At 36.4% G+C, this 21,442-nt stretch overlaps 1 protein-coding gene across 6 annotated transcripts in view; it reads right to left on the bottom strand.

Annotated features, from left to right (window-relative positions):
• RAPGEF2 (Rap guanine nucleotide exchange factor 2) overlaps positions 1–21,442 on the bottom strand; it is a 134,026-nt gene that overhangs the window by 96,009 nt on the left and 16,575 nt on the right. For all 6 annotated transcript variants that reach the window (XM_026061223.1, XM_026061226.1, XM_026061225.1 and 3 more), the window contains exon 3: positions 16,265–16,348. In XM_026061223.1, coding sequence (XP_025917008.1) covers positions 16,265–16,348 — 84 coding nt within the window. The remainder of the gene's footprint in view (positions 1–16,264; positions 16,349–21,442) is intronic.

The following is a 21,442-nucleotide window of genomic DNA, read 5'->3' as shown; positions in this document are numbered from 1 at the left end:
TGCATTTTTCCCCTTCAAATTTATTAAATTTGCTAATAAAACAAAACAACAAAATCTCATGATTAATTGAAAGACCTAAAGCCATAAATAACACAGTTAGAATTTTTAAAAGCACTCACATGTATAGACGGCCAAAAGCTTTCAGTTACTGAAGGTGACTTGTTCTGCCTGCCTGTCCTTTCTACTATTATCATGACACTGAAGGACAAAGCAGGTTTCTCCAGACATGACCCATCCATTTCCCCAGGTCCCCAGACATCCCCGAACACATACAGATGCTCTTTTCAAAGTTCTCGGAAAACAGCAGTTACTGAACACAGAACACTCTTATCAGCATTCAGTGCTGTCCCCTTGCCCTGGGCTTCCACATTCCTGTTTTCACGTCAGTCTAACTCCCAAATGGAAAGCTATTCCTCAGCACTGGAACATAAATGCATTCAACAAAAGTGATGCAAAATCTGAAGAAAATTCCACTGACTACAAAAAAATCAAGAAAAGGACTAAGTCACAAGCCTTTTTTCTTTTCTTTTTTTTTTTTTTTAAATGCGCAACTCCCAAGATCGCTCAAGAAAACACAATTTTTCTAGTGACAAGTATTAAAAAAGGATATACAAAACTTGAGTTTTTCCTGTATCAAGTAAGTTTATTTCTTTCAAAATTCATCACTGTATATTAGCTAAAAGTAATAATGTACATATGAAATACAACCGATTGTGATACCTTAATGTTTTGTTTCGCTAAGAAAGCTCCATAATGTATGGCTATCTATACAATACATAGTCTCCAGCATATTTGTAAGTGCAAAATACTGTTATAGATTTACATAGTTGTAAATGTACTGTTCATAAAGAAGATGCTGATCTAGATTAAAGTCTAATTAATTGGTATTTTCTCTAAGCTCAAAAGCACATGCTCCATTTAGAAATGTTTTAACTCAAGGAAAGATACAAGTAACCTTTTTTTTTCTTGCTGTTTCAAGTTTTTAAAAATTTCTGTGGTACTTTTGTGCAAGAAAACTAATTCCATATAAACTATTTTTGTATGTTTTTTGAATACTTCTACAAGATATTAAAACTAAGTGTACTTACAACTACTGCAAATGTTTAAGCCAAAACTCTAACACTCAAATACTTAAAAACTTACTATTTTTTGAAGTTTTCAAATGGGATGTACAAAAAAGGTCAWTGCTTTATGTCGCTGCTGTGCAATATTTGTCAGCCAGGGCATCTAAGTATATATGGAAGTTAAAATAAACATTTTCCCTCTCCCACCCTTTCCCTGTTCATGAATCTAATCTTTCTTATTCCCAGACATATCTGAATAAATCTGTGAGCAGTTCCACTCCCCAAGCTTTTAAAGTATTCATTAAAAAAATAATAATAATATAAAAGACACATAAACCCAGTATCTCCAACCTATTTTTGTGAAAATTACCTACATTTAGAAGAATCATAGAAAAGTAAGATGAAATACAGAGGCATTGTGTTAAGCATTTTCAGAATGCAAAGTTAACATATCCTGAAATCATTTTTTCATTTGCTTTTAGGTAGCAGCCATGCTGCAAGTGCAGCTGTCACTGCTATTCACATTCAGTTGCTCTCTCCTGCATTTCCCGTCTTCCTCCCACCCTTCTTTCCCAAACACCGCGCAGCTCTGCCCTGCCCGCAGTTGCTTGCTGCACGCCTTGCATGACACCGCTTCCTCATACCAGCCTCCCAACCTCCACCAGGACCAACAGCTGCTCTGCATCAACTTTAACGATTATTCCCTGATGACACAGAAGCCAACATGAGCAGAATATCTGATCTCTGACAAATCCCAAAGTCAAATCTTGATGTAATAGTCAACATTGAACTTACTCTTGACAAAGCCCAGCCTGGCAGATTTTAGTTCCAAGGCAAACCAGTCATACCAAATTCCTGAAAGAAGTATTGTAGCGCAGGATTTATTTGATGTCTAAATGGAAAAAAACTGGGGACTCCATTTTCTATCTGCCACTTAGATGTAAGGGATTCAGGGAAGTTTCTCCTTTCCCCACACCTTGTTTTAAGAAAGAACATCACTTTTGATTTTGATATGTCCAGATTAGAATTAAAAACATTAGCCGCGTCGTAATGGCTTATTCCAACCATGCTAGGTTTGGCTGGGTTTCACGTGAGTGTGCTGGGTAAGATGAAACCCAGACTGTTTCCCCACCCAACTCCCCTCTGCCAGGGATGAGGGAAAAAAAGTTATAATTTAGAAGAGTACATACATGTGCAAGCCACCCGAGGGGAATGCTCAAGTGTTCTGAAGAAAACTAAATTTGGCACAGCCAGTTTCTGACCCCTTGGAAAAAAGGCAGAGCACTTCAGGCACGCGGCGCAACTCTGCTGTGCCCAGCACTCACTGCCGATTACACAATTCGGGAAGGGAGCAGCAGCGTTTCACGTGGGTACAGCTGCCCACTAGAAGCTGTAAAAGCACAGATCTGTCAACTAAAAGACAGAGGATCATTAGCATATAATTTGACCTTCTGTATAATGTAGGCTTACTTCTCTGATTAATTCCCACCTTCTAGAAAAATAAGTAAGTGTGCAAAGCTATGATCCAAATTGCTCTCTGACTTGCGTTAGGTATTATTTTTAATTAAGATGATGAAGCGCTTATCCGCATATCAAATCAATAGATTCATTTTTGTTTTACTATATTTAATTCTCATAATGCTATTGTATTTGTAGCTTTTTTTTTTTTTTTAATTCTGGGAAAAGCAAATAGCTGCTTTACAGAAATGCTTTTTAGCCTAAAGGAAAACTGATTCATTGGCAAATGAAATATGAGTTGAAGAGGCATTTGCAGACCTGTCATTGGTTTCAAATCCTGGAGACATGAGCTCACTACATACCATGGATAAGGATGATTACATTATCCAGGGTCATACGATAGCTTAGATGTTTACTGTCTCAGATACTACAGATCAGGTAACAGTGAAGGGACTCGCTTGCAACATCACAGCTGAGTATGTGCCACCAAACAGTACTCTGGGAGACACACACACACAAACAGCCAAAAACTGTGATCTGTAGAGTCTCGTTTGATTTGAGACCCAAATTACCAACTACCTGTGGGAGAAGGGAAATCATTATATCAAGCTCTGAATCGAGGTGCTACAGCACGAGGATGCAAAGCAGGGAAGAATGGAGCAAGTCGCTCAGAGGGCACTCGAGAGATACCCTGTCTGCACTACAGCATTACAGTATAAGCAAGTTTACAGGGTATTAACGCTTCAAATAATCACTGCTTATACTGTGGGGAGTTAACTCGAACTCAAGCTGAAAATTTTAGTAAGCTTCAGCAAGAGTTCAAACATTTTCAGTTAGCATCCTTAACACAGATGACACATGACAGTTCTTTACCTCCATAGTACTACTTACTACTCAAAGGTATTCCTCTATGTCCTCTGCAACCACAACCAGAGCAGAGGTCCCATGCATGTGGTAAATTACAACTGACTACAGAAAGCACTTCAAAAGCACTTCCTGAAAACCTGCAGTGAATAATTTGAAATTAGCCAGAAGTTCATTATCTGGAAATTTATTCCCAGAAACATTCCCTTCAGTCAATCCCTAAAACATATGCCTTAGAATGATCTTAACATAATCTGTTTTTTAGTACAGACTACTGTCTTTAAAAGTGTGGTTAATTTTAAAATCCTGGACTGAATATGATAGTAAGTTACTGGTCTGAGTATGGTAGTGAGTTTCTCTAGGGTTTTTTGTGTGTAAAAAGACTTAAGTAAGGTTTTAAATTTGTTGCTTGTCACTGTGGCTTTCTAAAACTAAACTGAAAAATTGAAGAAAAGACAAAAAAACCCATGACTTAGAAATTGCCTGTTGATGTGCTGTAGAGTCCCAGTATTTTGCTATTTTACAGCAACTGATGGTGAGCCACCCTCGGGGCCTTCACAGCAGCAGATGATCCTCAATCCCTTTCAGACTGCAGCAATACTCAGGGTTCTTTCTTTACAGTCCTTTCATATGCTCTAAAAAGAGGGTTTTATGACATTTTTCCATGAAATTAAAGATCTGTATTTATAAACTATGTATAATATATACAAGTATACACACACACATCTGGACAGTAGTAATGGCAACAACAACATTTTTAGCTTATTGTAGTAGTTCAACTTTGCAGTCTCCTACAGTACCAAAAACTAGAAGCCAGGTACCTCATCAGGATATAGCTGACAAAAAAAGAGACCTTACTTTGGAGTAAATGATCCATATTTTAATTTTTAAATGAGATATTCTGCTATTAATATACCTTAGAAAAAAATTCAATGGTGAAAGTCTTTTTAAACCCCAGATTTTTTCGGGCATTCTGTAATTTTAAAAAAATCTGTATTTTAATAAGCTGTTTGAATAAAACCAGCTTTGCTTTGGCTTCATCTTAATGACATCAGTGTTGCCATAGAGATTACTGTGACATCACAAGGTCTGCATAATGGTCTTAAAGAATGAGAAGTATTGGAAAACATTACTTAAGAGGCAAGACCTTGTCTGAACATAGTTTGACCGATTAACATTCATGAAATCCATTAAAACAGAGAAGTCTTTTTCCAACATGATACAAAGCCTTTATGTTCTATCTTAAATTTTTTTTCTTAAAAATCTGAAAAATGCATAGTGAACTACTTGAATTCCGTTACAGATTTTCCTAATTAGATATTAGAAGTTGTCATTTAAAAAAATAGAAAATGAATAACCTGACATCTCATCTGGGTTTTTGGTAGTAAAATAAGACCATTTTCCATCCTCACTTACATGCCTGACTCATTCAATACAACCGGTTCATTCACACAGAGGGTCAAATACATGACGACCTCAGTAACTAGCTTCCATAAATCTTATTACTGAAATGCAGATACACTCAAGATATCTTTGTAATAAGAGTCCTACAACTGTAATTGAGTAAAACCAAATCAATAATGTAATAGTGATAATTTTATAGCAATTTAGATAATTCAGATTTACAGAAATAAACTCTCCTTTAGCATGTTGTACTATGTCTAGTGTACTAAGGTTTATTTTTCAGAAATATCTGAAAGTTTTAGCATTACCAGAAAGCAAACTCTCAGACACTAAGTCTTCCACAGTACTGAACAATGCTTTGTGTTGAAAACACTATTTGTAGAAGTATTATAGTAGTGGAATCCTAGTAATAATCAAAATAATACTTCCAGCTTTCTACTGTCCTGCAAATACATAAGTAAATAAAAAGTCATTATTTCAGGTCTATCAAGTTTATCCTTTACCCAAAGATTATAGAACTGTAGCACAAACCCTGACCATCTAATTGAATTATCCAAGTGAGGCAAAAAAAGGTTCTTTCCCCCCATACTCCAACCCTTCAATGCAGATACAACCATCCTACAACACATTATTATTGGACTTCCGTCAAGAGCTTTCTTGGACATTTCATTAAAAGAAAAAAAAAAGAAAAAGAAAAGATGGCTTCTAAGGTACTGCTTGTCTTTTTTAGGGGGACACTGAGATTGGTAAGCATCAGTCTTCAATTCTTCATATTCTTCTTTAAAATATCTTTTAACTGTTCTTTGATAATATATCATCTCTAATTTCAGGATTTAAAATGAATCTCTACAGCTAGTTAATGTTGCTCCATAGGCAATAGAAACTTCGCTGCCCAGCTGAACACAGTGTTTTCTCCAGTGTGTCAGGCCTGCGTTTTCCACTGTAGTTACAGCAGCATTATGGCTTTCTTGCTCTCCAGTACACTCAATCCCCTCTCTTCCCATGGGTATGCTTTTCCCTCTGGTATTTTTCTTTCTCAAGAGGACTGAGACTTTGCGCTATTTTTACACATAGTTCATTTTGTTGTTCCTTGTGAGCAAGCAATGACCAGACAACTTGTCAGTTCATTGTGCTTGTAAACCTCGCCTAGAGACCCTGATAGCAAGGAGAACAAACATCACCGTCTTCCTTTCGTCCTCAGCAATCTCATAATAGCAGCTTTCACAAGTAACAAGCATTTTTCATGTTCTGCAGGCTGGTACATAAACTTAAACCTTTCAGTACTAGTTATCGGAAGGAACAGACTGCAGGATAGGTCATTTCATTTACCAGCTGTAGTAACAATCATGAAAAAGTAACAGTTTCCTTCTGATAGATCTATTTAATTAGTAATGGCTAGCATGCAGTAGTGAATACCCAGGTATGAAAGGTGTCAGACTGAAAATAGCCACTTACTTACATAATGAATTTCCCCCCTTAGACTCTCACAAAAACCTCTTCCTTCAATTGTATACAAGTCATTTATTATCATTTCAGATAATAGCTCTTTAATATTAAATCCAAGCCTGAAATTCTACGAAGGAAATACTAGTGTAAACTGAGACCTGTGGACAATCAATGGATATCACATAATTATATCAGAGAACAATAAAAACAAGGCTGAACAATGTTTCCAAGATTGATCAGAGGCTGTTCTCAATTACTTTAAATTGCGACATGCTCCATTAGAATGCTAAAAATGTCTCTCTAACCAGTGAGACATAATACAAGCAACTATCAAAGACAAGAATCAGCAATAAGCCACATGTTCTATCATCCATTTCTTGACAATGCTAAACTCATACGTTTGATTTGTATTTCCAACAAAACTAAATTAACTGCTAAGTAACTGTTTAGCATTTATTGATTCACTGAAATTATAATTTATGTCCAATTTCTTAGACTCAAAACAAGAGATCTAAAATTAGAAACATGTTACAAGGATCAAAACTGAGTTTTTTCCCCCCCATAATTTATCATAACTACCTGGTGAGCAATCACTACCAGTTAAAACATTGGTAAAACAGTTGCATTTAAAAGACTTTTGTGCAATTCCTTTCTATATGGCCTTATAATCACTGGGGAATATAGATAGCAATCACTGGGGAATATAGATAGCAATCACTGGGGAATATAGATAGCAATCACTGGGGAATATAGATAGCAATACAGAATTACAATACATGAACTAGGTCACAGATACACAGCTTCAAGACTTCAGATACTTTAATAGGTTTATGCAGACTTTTGTACAAAAAAACTGGGGCAACCACATAATGAAATCCCTTTTAAACGTCTAGAAGAGGGAAAAGAAAGCATTAAACTCTTTAAACATTGTTTAGGCAATCCATTCTGCTTAGCCCACATAGGTTTAAGATCAATTTGAAGACCTTAGCTCAGGTGAGGGAGAGACGATGGTCCTTTCTTTCTCAACCACTTCCTTGGGTGATTGCAAGCAGGGTGTCTTATATACTGTGCCTACAGGATGCAGTTTGATTTATCTTTCCCAGGGCAAATCTCTAAAGTCTTCCTCTTTGCTATGAAAAAAATTTCCTTCTGCCTACTGTCTAGAGCAGGCAACATACAGTTCCAAGGCAAATCAGTTTTCATTGCAGCATATCTTACAAAATAATGAGGCAGCAACCAAAAAAACTTACCAAACTTCTTCACCAGTGTGAGCATTTTAACATCTTCAGGAAAAACAAGTTTTTCAATGGAATGAATGTTTTCCCCATTCATCCTAGAGCATATTCTATAACCTTCCCAATAAAAGCAAGAAGCCCACCACATTTGGCACAATTTTCAAACCCTGAACAGGCAAAATTATACCCCCAATTTTTCAACACTTAAAGTGGGATGTCTGGGTTGATATCATTCATAATAGATGTCACTGATCCTATTTCCCCTTTCAACTAACTATCTTCAAGTATTCTCTCCCTTCCTATGCTTTCTTTCTGATGAAAGACTATCTCCATGAATCCAGCCTGTTAAACCCCCTTTGGCTTGCCTCTTTCAGTTTTTTCCTTCAGATCTGTTCAGTTACTTTGATCTATTAAGATACATTCATGCTTACACTGAAAAATTCTATTATCCATGTTTTATCTATGTCTCAAATGTTTATTTCTTTATCATTAGTTATCCCATACTCATATCACACTGAAAATTTAGGTTATACTTGTTTTACATATACACTAAAAGTAACCTAAATTGGTTGACTGACAGGTGACTCACTATAAAGTGTTGCTTTAGGTTTTTTGTGTTAAACACTTTGTTTCTACGCTCCATATTACAAACTCCCAAGAATAATTTTGTTATTAAAAAAGTTAAATATAACTTTTTGTATTTTTACATTTGAGGTCTGAGCAGGGAAGATTAACACCATTGACCTGGACAAACGACAACAAAAGAAAAGACTAAATCAATTTTTTTTTCTGATGCAAGAATATTGGCAGCAAATACTATCCTGATTTATCTTATGATTGCTGTGTGTGAACAGTGAAAAATTGGACAAAACAAGGATTCTTGATCTACAAGTTCTATACCATCATCAAATTACGGCTCCTCTCTCTAGAAAAATGTATGAAGTTGCTTTCTGATTATTCCACCAATGCTCCTGAACATCAGCAGGTGATCCAGACTACCTTAAAACCATCAATCAGATCCTTTGAATGGGAACAGATAGAAGTCTGTAGCTCTAGAATAAAACCTACAGGAAAAACTAGTACAAGGCTAGCATTTGTGACTGTGACAAAACATCTTCAGTTCAGAGAACTTCAGCTTGTGAGGGCTTCTTTCTAAAATTTGTTTCTTTCCTAGCATTTTAATCTCTAAAAGCCTCTCCCAACTTAGGGGGAATCAGAAATATTCAAGCTCACTTAAAAGTTACTCAGGTCATTCGACACTTTCTGCCTTTCTTAGCCTCTCATCTTGTTATTAAAAACTTGGAAGAAAGCCTGTAGCTCTAACCCCACTACAATAGATTTCTATTTTTATTTTCAAAAGATGCCAGCATAATAGATTACATTCCTTAACATTTTATCAGTTGTACAATAACAAAATTCTTGTAGCATTGAATTAATTGTTTCGACAGGAACAACGCCAGCTACACACCACCCAATCTCATCATTTAGGTACTGTGTCCTCTTTTACTTCCAAACACCTCAGATATTGGCAGCCAACTTGGAAGGTCACCAATTTCAGTCATCAGCGAACTCTCAATTGTTCAGCAGAAGAGGAGATGGGTGAAATAAAGCAAAACATATGTAACACAGAACTTACTTAGCTGTAAAAACATTTAATATATTAATCTTAAAAAAAAAAACTGTAATCCAATTTCTGCAAACAGGAAGGATGGTTTTAGACAACACTACTGGTAGGAGCACATCCCCTGCATCATGAACATTGCTGTGACACCAGGTGAGGAGAGAAGACAGGGCCTAGTTAATTTATGGGTGACCTAATTCAGATGTGGCCAGAATTAACTGTAACTTGGTCTAGACGAGGAGGCCAGATTCAGAGAGCTTGAAACTGTCCCTGAAGGCCCTGCTAGCCTGCTCCTCCATGAGCTGAGCTCCGGGACAGACATGCAGCAACCCTAGTTCCCTTGTGCTACATAACAAAGAAGGAAATGCCCCAGGTGGGTGAGCTCCAGGCCTTACTGATAACACCAGCCATGATACCAACTGGAGGCTTAAGGTAGATGTCAGACCAGATGCTCCCAACAAAACGTTCCCTTTCATAAGTAAGCTATTATATTCTCTAGGAGATGAGTTTCAGAAAACAATGATAATAGAGTGCACTGTGATAGTCTAATTTAGTACTTGCAGGTAACAGTAAGTGCCTTCATCCAAGAGGAAATACATGGCCTTCTAGCCAGATACAGACAGTACAAAGCAGTTAGTTGCAATGTTTAACAGTAGTTAGAGATCTAAAATCCACCGTGAATAATTAATGGTAGATATATACTCAGCCATAAAGAGACAGACATTATCTCCGCTAATTCTTCCAATTTCTTTCTTCAACTCCTTATCATGATCTCAGTCCTGCCTAGATTAAACCACAAGATCACTCTCCTCCATGACTCAATTTCAGCTGAGAACGGACTGAAACACTGAACCAAGTCATTCAGATCCAAGAGAAATGACAAAGACACTATTGGGTGTCAGCCCACTGACAATACCATACTCAATACTTTCCCACTAGCCTTTCTAATTACTCATGAGCATGGCTTCAAAACAGCACTTGCCAGATACAGAAATCATGAGGCAACAAACAGATCATGGGAAAATCCAGCAGCAGCAACTAGCAGAAGAAAAGTAAGATTTAATCTTAAAAGAACAAGAGTTCTGAGAGCAAACTAAATCCAAATCACACACTTTCTTCAAGTAATTTCTTAAATAAACTTAAAAGCATAACCCAGGAAGTTATTTCTTTTTTTTTTAATAAATTTCTAATTTATGATCTTTTTTTCCATCATGATGCTGTAAATCCTTAGCTTTAGCAAAGCTCATAAGGAGAGACAGGGAAAACATTCAGTAAGAATAAAGCACAGCTCTTGATCAACTCCCTACGTATCCTAAATTAGAAAAGCAGCAGCTCCCAGAAGTACAACTCCTAGCATCCCTTAGATCAGTCATTCTAAAACTGCCTCTTGTTCAGAGGAAAGAGGGGGGAGACTCTTTTCTAGGTAAACTCAAAATTTATTGATTTAAATATTTGTTTGTTTGCATGCTGGTCACTGTCCAGTTAAAAGCTGAGTTTTGTTCTAAGTCATCTCATAAGCTTCAGCAGCAGTATCTAGTATTAACGAACACTGCAAGTTGCAAATACATTAACATCATACATTGAGAGATGGACTTTATCTTTGTGATCAAAATTATTAGTAGAATTCTATTAACTGAAAAGAGAACTATCAAAGAGAGTTCTGTATTCAAAATATAAACATTTCATCAGCAACATATACAAACCAAAGCACACCAAACAGCATGTCCCAAGCATCACAAAAATTAGTCCATAGCCAAGAGCTCTACATCAGCATTTTTATATTAATATGCATTACCTGTCAATCTCTAACAAATTTTCTTCTGAGAAAGGTGACATTGTTATGTTAATCAGAACACACTTTGACCATACACATTTTATTTATGGACAAGGACAAGGCACACAACTATGGATTAAGATGCCTTTTAAAGTCTTTGACTTTTGCATTAACCAGGGAACCAACATATAAACTTAAAACATCTACTATAGATGTGTCAATCTTTATCAGAGTATTTTAATATTAATTTCCTTCCAATTAACTTTTTCTTCCATTTGCAAGATGGCAAGGGATTGAAACAAAAGAATAAAAAGTGGCTTCGTAACTGTCTTGAAAGAATGATATTAGGAAGTGAACTTTAAAATTATCTTCTCTACATAAAGGCAGAAATGCAGACAAAAATCAAAGTTTGTATAGATTATTTATTTATAATGGGAAAAAAAGCATTTCCAGAGCCATATAATTTTTAAGAAGTCAGATGAATTTTACAAATATTATAGCATTCAATGGTTCTATTTCCTTAGACTAACAAAGATAATCAAGCAATTATGAGACCCATATTAGAGTGCCTTTATAAATTTATCAAAGCAGTAAATTGAAAAGTATGTTTCACTACCACCTGCCTGAAGTAGAAGAGAAAACCAAACATCTGACAAAAACATTCATAACAGAGTGGGAATCATTTCTGCACAAATTGAGTTTTGTTATTGCCTTAAACAGATTTGAAATAAGTCTGTAATTTCTTTAACAGCTCTCCAGTAGTATTTTATATTCTATTCCATTACAGGTTGTTTTAATATAGGAAAGACTAGAGGGCTAAATCATCAATATTTAAATAGACATACCCTTCATAATTTTGAAAACTTCAAAACTTAATCTTTTAATTACTCAGAGGAAAAAAAAAAAACTTGAATAATTGCTCTTTTATGTAAAAATCGTTAACTTGCCAAAAGGAGCACAGCTTTGCAATGCTATATGAAGTGGTGAGAGGAGGAGAGGGCAGGTGTGGCATCAAGGAAGGAAAAGGAGAGGCTGATGCAAGTTCAAAGTAAGAACGAGTTTGTARGTAAAGAGAGTAACAAAGCTGGCACGCAGAAAACTGGCATCACCACATCTGAGCTGCACAGCAAACAGCTCAAACGGTCTTTGAAGAATTCTAGGAAAAAGGCAGAAAAACAAACAAGCACCGGAGCCCACAGTTGAGAGAAATTTGTCCATATTTCATTGCTGCTAAGAGTTAGTCACATCCCCCAGGCATAGAAGCCACGGGCAAACATGAGGTTAGCTGTAGGAGATCTAGGAGACATTTGTGTAGCACAGCTCCAAGTCAAGTAAGATGAAAGCTTTTACACTGGAAGCAAAGTCCTGGAACAGAAACGACTTGGGAAGTCGGAGCAGCTGAGCAAATGCGATGAGAGGATGGAGCAGACCTAGGGATGCTGGAGGCAATTCCAGAGATATTTTGAGGGACTGTCACATTACTGCTGTCTGTGACCACTTGGAAACACAGAAGAGCCAGGACAACCTTCAGAGAATTATATTTTCTGCTCATTTATTTTCTGGACTAAATAGATAAACCTCATTCTAGCATGTGAACTGCTTCAGGGTACAGAAGCTCAGGGGAAGTGGTGAGGGAAAGAATTATTAATTTGTGCTAGTTTGGAGGGCAGGGAGAGGGTTAAGGCATTTAACATCTTGCAATCAAATTAAACCTTAAAGAAAGAATAGAAAAGAAATATTAGTAAAAGGGGGGGGGGGAGAGCTACCTTACATTAAACTGTCATAATAAATTTCACTGTTGCAGTTTACAGAAATTAGGAGAACAGAACTACTTAATTTACTTTATTTCACCAGAAATAAGAGTTTTAAATGTTAAAATGGCAATTCTTTAAAACCCTGAATTATAAGTTTTCCCAAAATAATCAATTAATTGAATAGAATCCAGCCTTGCAAACACTTTTTTTCTAGCTGAGGGCTTGTCATTTGAAAAAATACAAGCTAAAGTTATATTCCAATAGCCAAATAAGGTGATTTACTCATCTGCACAAGACAAACTGTTTAAAAGTGAAGATTCCCCCAAAACAAGCCACCCAGTTTAGAACTTTATATAATCAGCACTCCTTCTTGGAAGGACATCTTTACTTTGAAGTAAAGACTTGTCAAGCAGCTAGTTGCAAGTAGTTTTTACAAGTCTCCCAGTAAATTAAATAACTGGTAAAATCAGTAACTATCCCACTCATTTCAAACTATTTCAGCTAGTAGCTATTTGATCACATTAGTACATATAGTACATTACAAAGTTGCTTATTTAGGGAGTTTGCAGTGTTAGGCTATTATTTATTTGTGGCTTGAGCGGGGAATGTTGGTTCCTTATGGTTTTAGATGGCTTGAATTTTCAGTTTTAAGAGATTCTTCTTCCCAATAGTACATTAACTTTCTGCCAACCTCAGTCCTCGCTCCCTCTCCCCAAAGAATTTTAAATGTAATTCCCAATAGTACATTAACTTTCTGCCAACCTCAGTCCTTGCTCCCTCGCCCCAAAGAATTTTAAATGCCATCTAACACTGGGAATCAAGAACATGGATAAAATGACTTGAAAAAAAAAAGTTAAAGTTTCTTTTACATAAAATCTACGACTAAACAGCATTTCCACAGTGTTATCCACCAAACTTAGTCTTAGTATACTATATCTGAAAATAATGTAACTAGTTTAGCTAATGGAGTCTCCAAATGCAAATAATTTGCTGAGCATATACAGTCAAAGGCACTAAGGTATGCACCTTCAGGCTTCTGATCTCAGAGTTTCTCGAGCCTAGTTTTAGCATAGTTTTTTTTTTTCTTCCTGGAAATCCACCTCAGATCAAGGGTTAAGGCCTTCTTCTGAAGAGGAAGGCAGGGACAGGTTTCTGTGGCCAGCCCTTAAGCGGCAGACTCTCGGCCAAACGCCAGCACAGCAAGCAAGGAGTTGAGCAGGGCCTGGCAAGGGGGCTGTCTGCCGTCTCAACGTTGCTGGCCCTGAATGAAGGCCCCCACTGGGAGGGCTGGACAGCAGCCCTGGGAACCTGAGCAGAGGAGTTTATTGCGGTTTTGTCGGGCAAGCTAAGCTAAATTATCAAAGAAGAGAGGATAATTTTGAGGTGGGGGGGGGAGAGAGAGAGGTTTTGGACGGTGAGAACTTTTGATATAGAAGGGATTGGGGGATGGTATGTATCAACCAGTTTGAGCTCTGGGAAAAGAAAAGTTAAGGAATGAAGGTTTTCCAGGTCACTCAGATTTGGTGAGAGGAGCATACTTCTTGCTTTCTGCTCCTCTCAGCTCTACTCTGTTCTCTTACTCCCAACTCCACATGTTGCAGAATTACTTCCTAATGACTTTCTAGAGGGACAAAGATTAAAAAAACACCCACACATACACACACACATATATACACACACACCCCTTACTTCTTAACCACCAGTATTCCTCCCACTTTCCCCAAGTTTCTTGTTAATGCACGAGTCCCACACCCAAATATTGCAGCATCTTCATTTAGGAAGTAAAAACCCTGACAACCTTTTTCCTAAATTTAAATAAGGCCCTCATCCATCCTCTTAATAACCATAACTTCTTTTCTGAGCATAAAGCCTCTTACAAGAATCACTATTTTTCCTCTTCAATCATACTCTCTATCACATATCATTAAGTTCAAGATCCTTAATCTTACTTTCATGGACTTGTTACGCTATGTCTTTGTTAATTAACAAATTTCTCTTGGATTTGCTTTCCAGGATACCAAGTTCAGCAGCTGCTTGACTCCATCCACAGTTATGAAACCTTCTAATGACAAATTCTACACTTGAAATTCCCGGAGATAAAAATCTCTTCTGTAGACTCGGACAGTGTCCCGAAATATCATTTCTGAATTTGTCCACACTGAACGAACAAACATTTTTCCATCAACGGTTATTCTGTACACTACTTATTCCGTACAATCCTTGAAGGCTCTGATTATAGTCACAGGCAGGCCATGTATATACACAAACCTCTTCATTCTCTCAGGAAGAATCACAAGCTCTTTGTTTATTTTCTTAAATCTCACCTTTCATTGCACATCCTCAAAAAAAATTTTTCTGAAGCACAAGTATTGCTTTATTTAAAGGCAATAAAGGCTTTTGCCACAGACTACATGCAACCACCGTATATTAATTCAGATATCATATATCCCTTCTCCTGGCATCTAAAGGCAGCATTCTGTCCAAATTTTTTTCTGACATTGCCTCTTCAGGGATGACATATGGGGCAATTTTATTCCATCTGCCAACAGCAGGGACCCTGCTGTCTGTTGTTGCTGTTGCCTCTTACAATAACCAATTTTGCACCTTTATCATACACATTTGATGGCACATCAAATATACCACGTTTTATCTGCAGTGCCTGTCTTCTCAAATATGCAAGACTTCTGCTTACACCAGAAACAGGTCCATCATCATCATATGGCAATTTTGAGACCAGCGTTGTTCTCCCGTTGAAAAGTAGATTTGAATTTCTAATTGTCTGTATACCAACCAATGCTAGCTTTCAATTGGCTCCCCACTGTTCAAAACTAAGAAAATTTCTAGTGCTTTCATTCTCATCATACCGTGTGGAGATGGGTCATTTTTTCATTCTGCCTTTCACAAGTTTTATTACATGCTATTTACTTCAAAGGGACCTTTTACAGTAGTCTGAATGAAGATGCATAATACCAGCGTTTTAAAGTGTTTCCATTCTGTTTCCATTAAAAATGATCAAGCTCAGTCACCATTGTCTAAAATCTTTGCAGTTAATTTTCTCCATAGCTCAGAACAATTAATTTGAATTTTTTTATTCTATCGATAGAAATTGATAGCCTCATACTTGAACATACCTCTTTTCTGTGTAAAATATCGCTCTTTATTGCAAATTAACCTACATGAAGCATAACATTAAACACAAGTAGTAAAACGGGCAGTAACATTATCTGAGCATTTCCCAAAACATGCTCTGAAGACTTGTGTACAGTAAGTAAAGCCTCAGAAAAGCACCATAAGCTCTAGTGCATCCTATGATTTAAAGTTTGATTACCACAGGAACTGTACGTCAATGCATTTGTTGGGTGCGGGGTTTTTTGATTGTTTGTTTTAATGTATTGACAGTCTTTGCATGCCACTTTGGGTCAGTTTGTACAATGTCCAGAACAACGGGCTTTCAACTCTAGCTGTGGCATTGGGGCATAAAACTACTACTACAGCAAGTAAAGGTAGGAAAAGTGTGTTTATCCATGTACTTCTATGCTTTTGTTAAGCATAAAACAGATTGCATTCCATATTTTAAGCATAAATCATGAGTTGGACGTACAGAATTTTTAGAGTTAAAAGCAATGTATTTATAGCTGACATACCTGCTCCTTGGAAGAAACATAGATTCTTTAATGAAGACTGAACCAGACAGCAGGATATACCAACAGGTACCAATATCATCAGGGCTGGAATAAAGAAAGAGGACATGGTAAGACACTTGATTTAAGCAGCTGATAGCACTAGCAGATCTCCAGTAGGAAAAGCACCATGAAGAGCCAGAAACACTCAAAATTGTGGAAGAAAACCACAGTTCAATCATTTAACAAAAAAGTCCTTTAAATCATTCTAATTTCCACCTAAAACCACATATACTATTAGAATGCCTCGTAACATTTACTTCATCTTTAAAAAGAAAAACAAACCAAAAAAACCCAACAGATCTATCCATTTGGTACCAACACAGAAGTCCAGTGAAATGTAACTGAGATTGATTAAAAGGAAATCAAGCTATATTAAGTGTATTGTATTCTGTTGAATCCTTTACTTTCCTCTTGCTGAAGAGAACTGTAGCAGCTTCCCCTCTATGCATAAGGCCTCCTTGCCTCATTCTAGACATCTGCCTCTTCTCTCTTTCTTCAGGAAAGAAATATGCCTCTTGGCATCATTCCACCTTCCCCAAAAAGTAAAAGCGCACTGAATACATTTACAGATGTAAGTCTACATCAGATTTGCAGTCATCTTATCTGCTGCTATTGCTCACTACCCATTTCCTGCTTCTTTCTGGCACAAGGAAAAAAATTCCCCATAAAAGGGACAGTTTCTTCTCCCTCCCYTCATCTTACAGAAGACAAGTGAAGGTGTGGAAGGAGGTTGCGATTTGCATCCCTTTGTCATCCAAGCCCAGTTCATTTTACTGTAGATTCAGATGTTTCTCCCTGCGTAGTGTGAAACCCTTTTAATAGGCTTAGACTCTCTTCTTAGATAAGTTCAAGTAATGTTTAGACTTCAAGTAATGTTTAGGGAAAGAAACTAGTTTAAGGTTACTAGAAATAGCTGCAGTAGAAATCTTGTGCCATTTTGACAGGCTATACTGACACTATGTGCGCTTTACTTCAGTTTTTACCACTCCTACTGCTTCTTGMAAAGAAGCTCAGTAACAGTGGACTTGAATCCAATTAGTAACTGCACTAGCATTCTTATCCAAAACCACATCCCTAGTGACACTCTAAGAGATGCAGATTACTTAATTAATCTGTAGCACCTTCATTTTTTAAAATTACATGTCTCAACTCTTTAGCAACAATTAGTTCCAACTTCAAGCAGGAACAGCCCACATCTTTTAACAAACGATGACAGCATAGCATTAAAATCTGATCTTAAATCTAAGTAGGCTTTGTGCAGTTAGCAGCACATTTTTTATTTGATGAAGCAAAGCTTAGAAAGTAACTATCAGGCAGGGTCCCCAAAACAAGAGTGCCGTTTCTTCAGCACTCACTGTATTATGCTTTCTAAAAGGAAAAATGAAGTGGGGAAGAGAGAGAGGGAGCTAGCCTAAAACAGCTGAAAGTAAAAAACAGTAAACTGTCAAATTTAGAAAAAGTTACTCTATTTCTATTTCACATTTTAATATAACCATGATAGAAAGTACAGACATCAGAAACATGGAGGATTAATAAAGGAAATTGAGATTATAGTCTATGACCAAGAACACAAGAATTGATTAAAATGATGCAGCTTATATTTGTTTTCTATTAGCCTATGACCAAAGTGGCCAAACAAATATGGCATTTAGGATTGTATGCTACAGCAATTCTTTGGGTATAAATAGATATCCTCTAAAAAGGAAGCAAGCAGAGAGTAAATATCTGACGAACAAAACAATGAATTTAAAAAGCACCTCAGACAGCACATCATGTTTACTACTGATTTAGTAATGTGAACCCAGCAACCAAATTTAAAGCTTTTGTGTTTTTGCTAATCTAAAAATACATGTTAGTATGCTGCAGTTTCAAGCAGTCAAACGTAATTGAACATAGGTATATGCTATGGCTTTTCATGCCACTCTGAATTGAACTGGAATTGTTGTCCTTGCGAATTACAGTTAAGCTTGTCTAATCTTTCTCCTCTTTCTGCTTGAAAATAAAACTCCTTTCACGTATGCCTTACTTTGGAGATAACAGTGGATTCCATCCACTGTTGGATGTTACTACAGTTACAAAATCAAGCATTCATGTCGTGATACTTAAGTGTGCAAGCACCCACCCTCAGAGTTTAGCTCTTAATACGGTAACTTCAAGTTTATATACTTTCATCAATACTGTTTTTATGTCAAGGCATACCCAAAAGTTAATCCAAACACACACACAAGAATTTATTTCAGAACACTGAGTAAATTTTGGAAGTAGATTTCCTATGCACAGTAGTTACCATTTGCATTGAAAATTCAAGCGTGTATAAGCTCACTAGAGAAGCCTGCCTAATGAGGGCCTATGATTACTATAAATGACTGCAAAAATAATCAAAATTGAAAATGTTTGCCAACTGAAACTATATCTATGGTCCTCTACAGAGTCTGCATATGTGCATACCCTAAATGTACCTCCCTAGGAATGTGAGCACTCATTCCACCTCAGATTTGTGTATATAAGAAAGTACCTATATAGCTWCTTTATACCTATATAGATAGATATATCTACTTCTGTTGCAAGGCTTTTTACTTGTTTCATACACAAGCTTTATCAACTAGATTACATCTGCAAGCCTGTTCTACAGGCTGGTCAAAAATAAATTGGTATAACCTCAGCTGAGAACTCCTACAATCCATTCCTAAGCAAAGTGCATTTCATCTTCAAGTCACATATTTCAATACAAGCTCTATCAACGGTTTCATCGTGGAAGGYGCACAAGCATCACAACAAGTGATAGAAGATGACAGCCTCTGATGTAGCTCTATCTCATTCACAGGTGACTTCACAGCTCACAATCAAGATACACTGACAAGCAAAAATAGGCACAAAAGCTCTCTGCAATGCAAGGTGGTTTTCTGCTGGATTGCACAAAGTTTACTACATAAAAAGATGCAGTACCTATGTTGAAGATGCCTGCAGTCAAACAGGGCACAAAATCATCTGGGTTTAAAAAGATGGAAAACTACACTGACCAGTAAAGACTTAGCAACTTCAAAATGAAAACTTCAGGAAATACTTCTTTATACAGACAACAGAAAATGTATTTTATACAGACACTAGAAAATGAGTCAGTAACTTGGCATCACAGCTAAGACAACAAACAATTTTGATTTACATAATGAAGTGCACCAGGCTGCCTTTTTTGAAATGCAATTCACATGCTTGCTTCTCACATGGATCTGTACTGTGCTCATCCAACTTGTTCATCTAGAAAAATCAATGTGGCACATAAATACAGAGAACCAAGTTAAAGTAGATAAACTCAAGAAAACAAGCCACTTGAAGAAAAAATATTGTTCTCAAAAGCATAAACATGCACCTCAGTTAAGGCACATCTTTAGACAATCTTCCCCCAAAATTCATCMTGAAACAGCCCACACTGGCAAGTAACCTCCACAAAAATCAGAGGGCAAAGGTGTGTGAGGGAGAGAGATATCAGAGGCTGGTAGAGAGATCCCGACAAGCATCTCCTCCTAAGCTGAGAGGCATATAACCAGCACTGCTGCTGAACTGCACATTTGCTGATTTTGTTTTTTTTAAATATGATTTGAAATATTATAACCTGCATTAATTAAAATACTTGAAAGTTTCTAAAAAAATTTATTTCCAGCAATAGCTTTTAGACCATAAGTGATTTCCCAAGTTGCTGGAAAATACTCAGTCAGGATTTCAGAGTGATAACTTTTCCAGGTGGATTACAGAGAGCATTATATTATCATTTTTAACCCCCCTGCCCCCCAAAATAGCYATTTGACTAAATATAAATGCACCATCTGATGGAGAACCACCCCAACTGGGGGTCACAGGCTTTATGACTCCAGAACAAAAGTAATCTAAAGATCCGTTTATACTTTTACAGAAAGTCATTTCCAAATGTAAAATAATTGGAAGAATTAAAAAAAAAATGTATTTAAGCCAGCAGTCAAATATTTGAACTTATGCAAAGATTAGTAATACACAAAGTGAGATCATTTTATTTTGGCCCTTGAAGTATTGATGAACTATTAAAATCCTTCTTTCAAATCACATATTTGCAAGGCTTAAGATATATTATCTTACTGAGGATTTTTCTCTCCGAAGCCAAAGTAGCCACTGGCTTTCCACCTTCAGTCAGTATGTTCAATATACAAAGTCATCTTTACTTTACTTTTGAATTTTCTACTAAATCACTTAACGTACAGCTTTAATGATTATATATTCAGCCAAAATGGTTTAAATTTTTCTATTTTCTTTTAGTTTTTTTTTTATTTGATCACACACAGTGTGACTTCTCATTCAATTAATCATTCAATTCAGTTATTTTTTTTGCCAGTTCCTGGGTTTATCCATTGAACTTTCCCTGAAATAGTTACCTCTTCAGCAGTTGTTGCTCCTTTAGACTTATCTATCATGCACTTAATACAAATATATATATAAAAAATATACATTAAAAAAAAATTTAAGTGGATAAAGTGTGTGTGTGTATATATATGTATACACACATATACATATATATATGTATTTCAAAAGCAGCATCTGTTTTATGACAGCTAAAAGTGCTGGATATGGATTCAATAACAAAATTAAACTTTACTAACATCATCTGCTTAGTTTTGTTTTCCTTTTGCTTTATGCATACTTTGATAACTATATTTATATTTTACAGTCATGTTTGAGAATTTCTAAGCTCTCCTAAGGTACCTGCATCATGCTATGCAAAACACAAAGCAATCCTATGATATTCTACTCCTTAATTATCTGAGTAAATAAACAAATCTTCAATACTGGTGTGTCACAAGAGTGGAAGGTTACTACAGAACACATATGTATTCAAGAGGTATCTTCCTCAAAAGATACCATATATTCTTTTAAGCTTTCATTGCTGGTCAATAAAACACTATAAGAATTTCCAAGGCAGTCTTCAAGAGCAAAGAATGGTGATGCCTTCTCATTCTCTTCATCCTTAGAGCTGCTGGTAATAAAATTATTGGTGTCTTCATATATGGTCTTAAACAAAACAAATCTTAAAAACACACAGAAGATAGTTTCCTTTCCCCAAAACACATATGCTACCCTCCAAAAAAAAACACAGGGAAGAAACATTAATCTGTT

The sequence above is a fragment of the Apteryx rowi genome, unplaced genomic scaffold (genome assembly GCF_003343035.1).
Source record: "Apteryx rowi isolate R43461 unplaced genomic scaffold, aptRow1 scaffold_178, whole genome shotgun sequence".
In the NCBI taxonomy this organism is placed as follows: domain Eukaryota; kingdom Metazoa; phylum Chordata; class Aves; order Apterygiformes; family Apterygidae; genus Apteryx; species Apteryx rowi.
The sequence above is the reverse complement of the archived record's forward strand: the minus strand, read 5'-3'. Positions and strand labels throughout refer to the sequence as shown.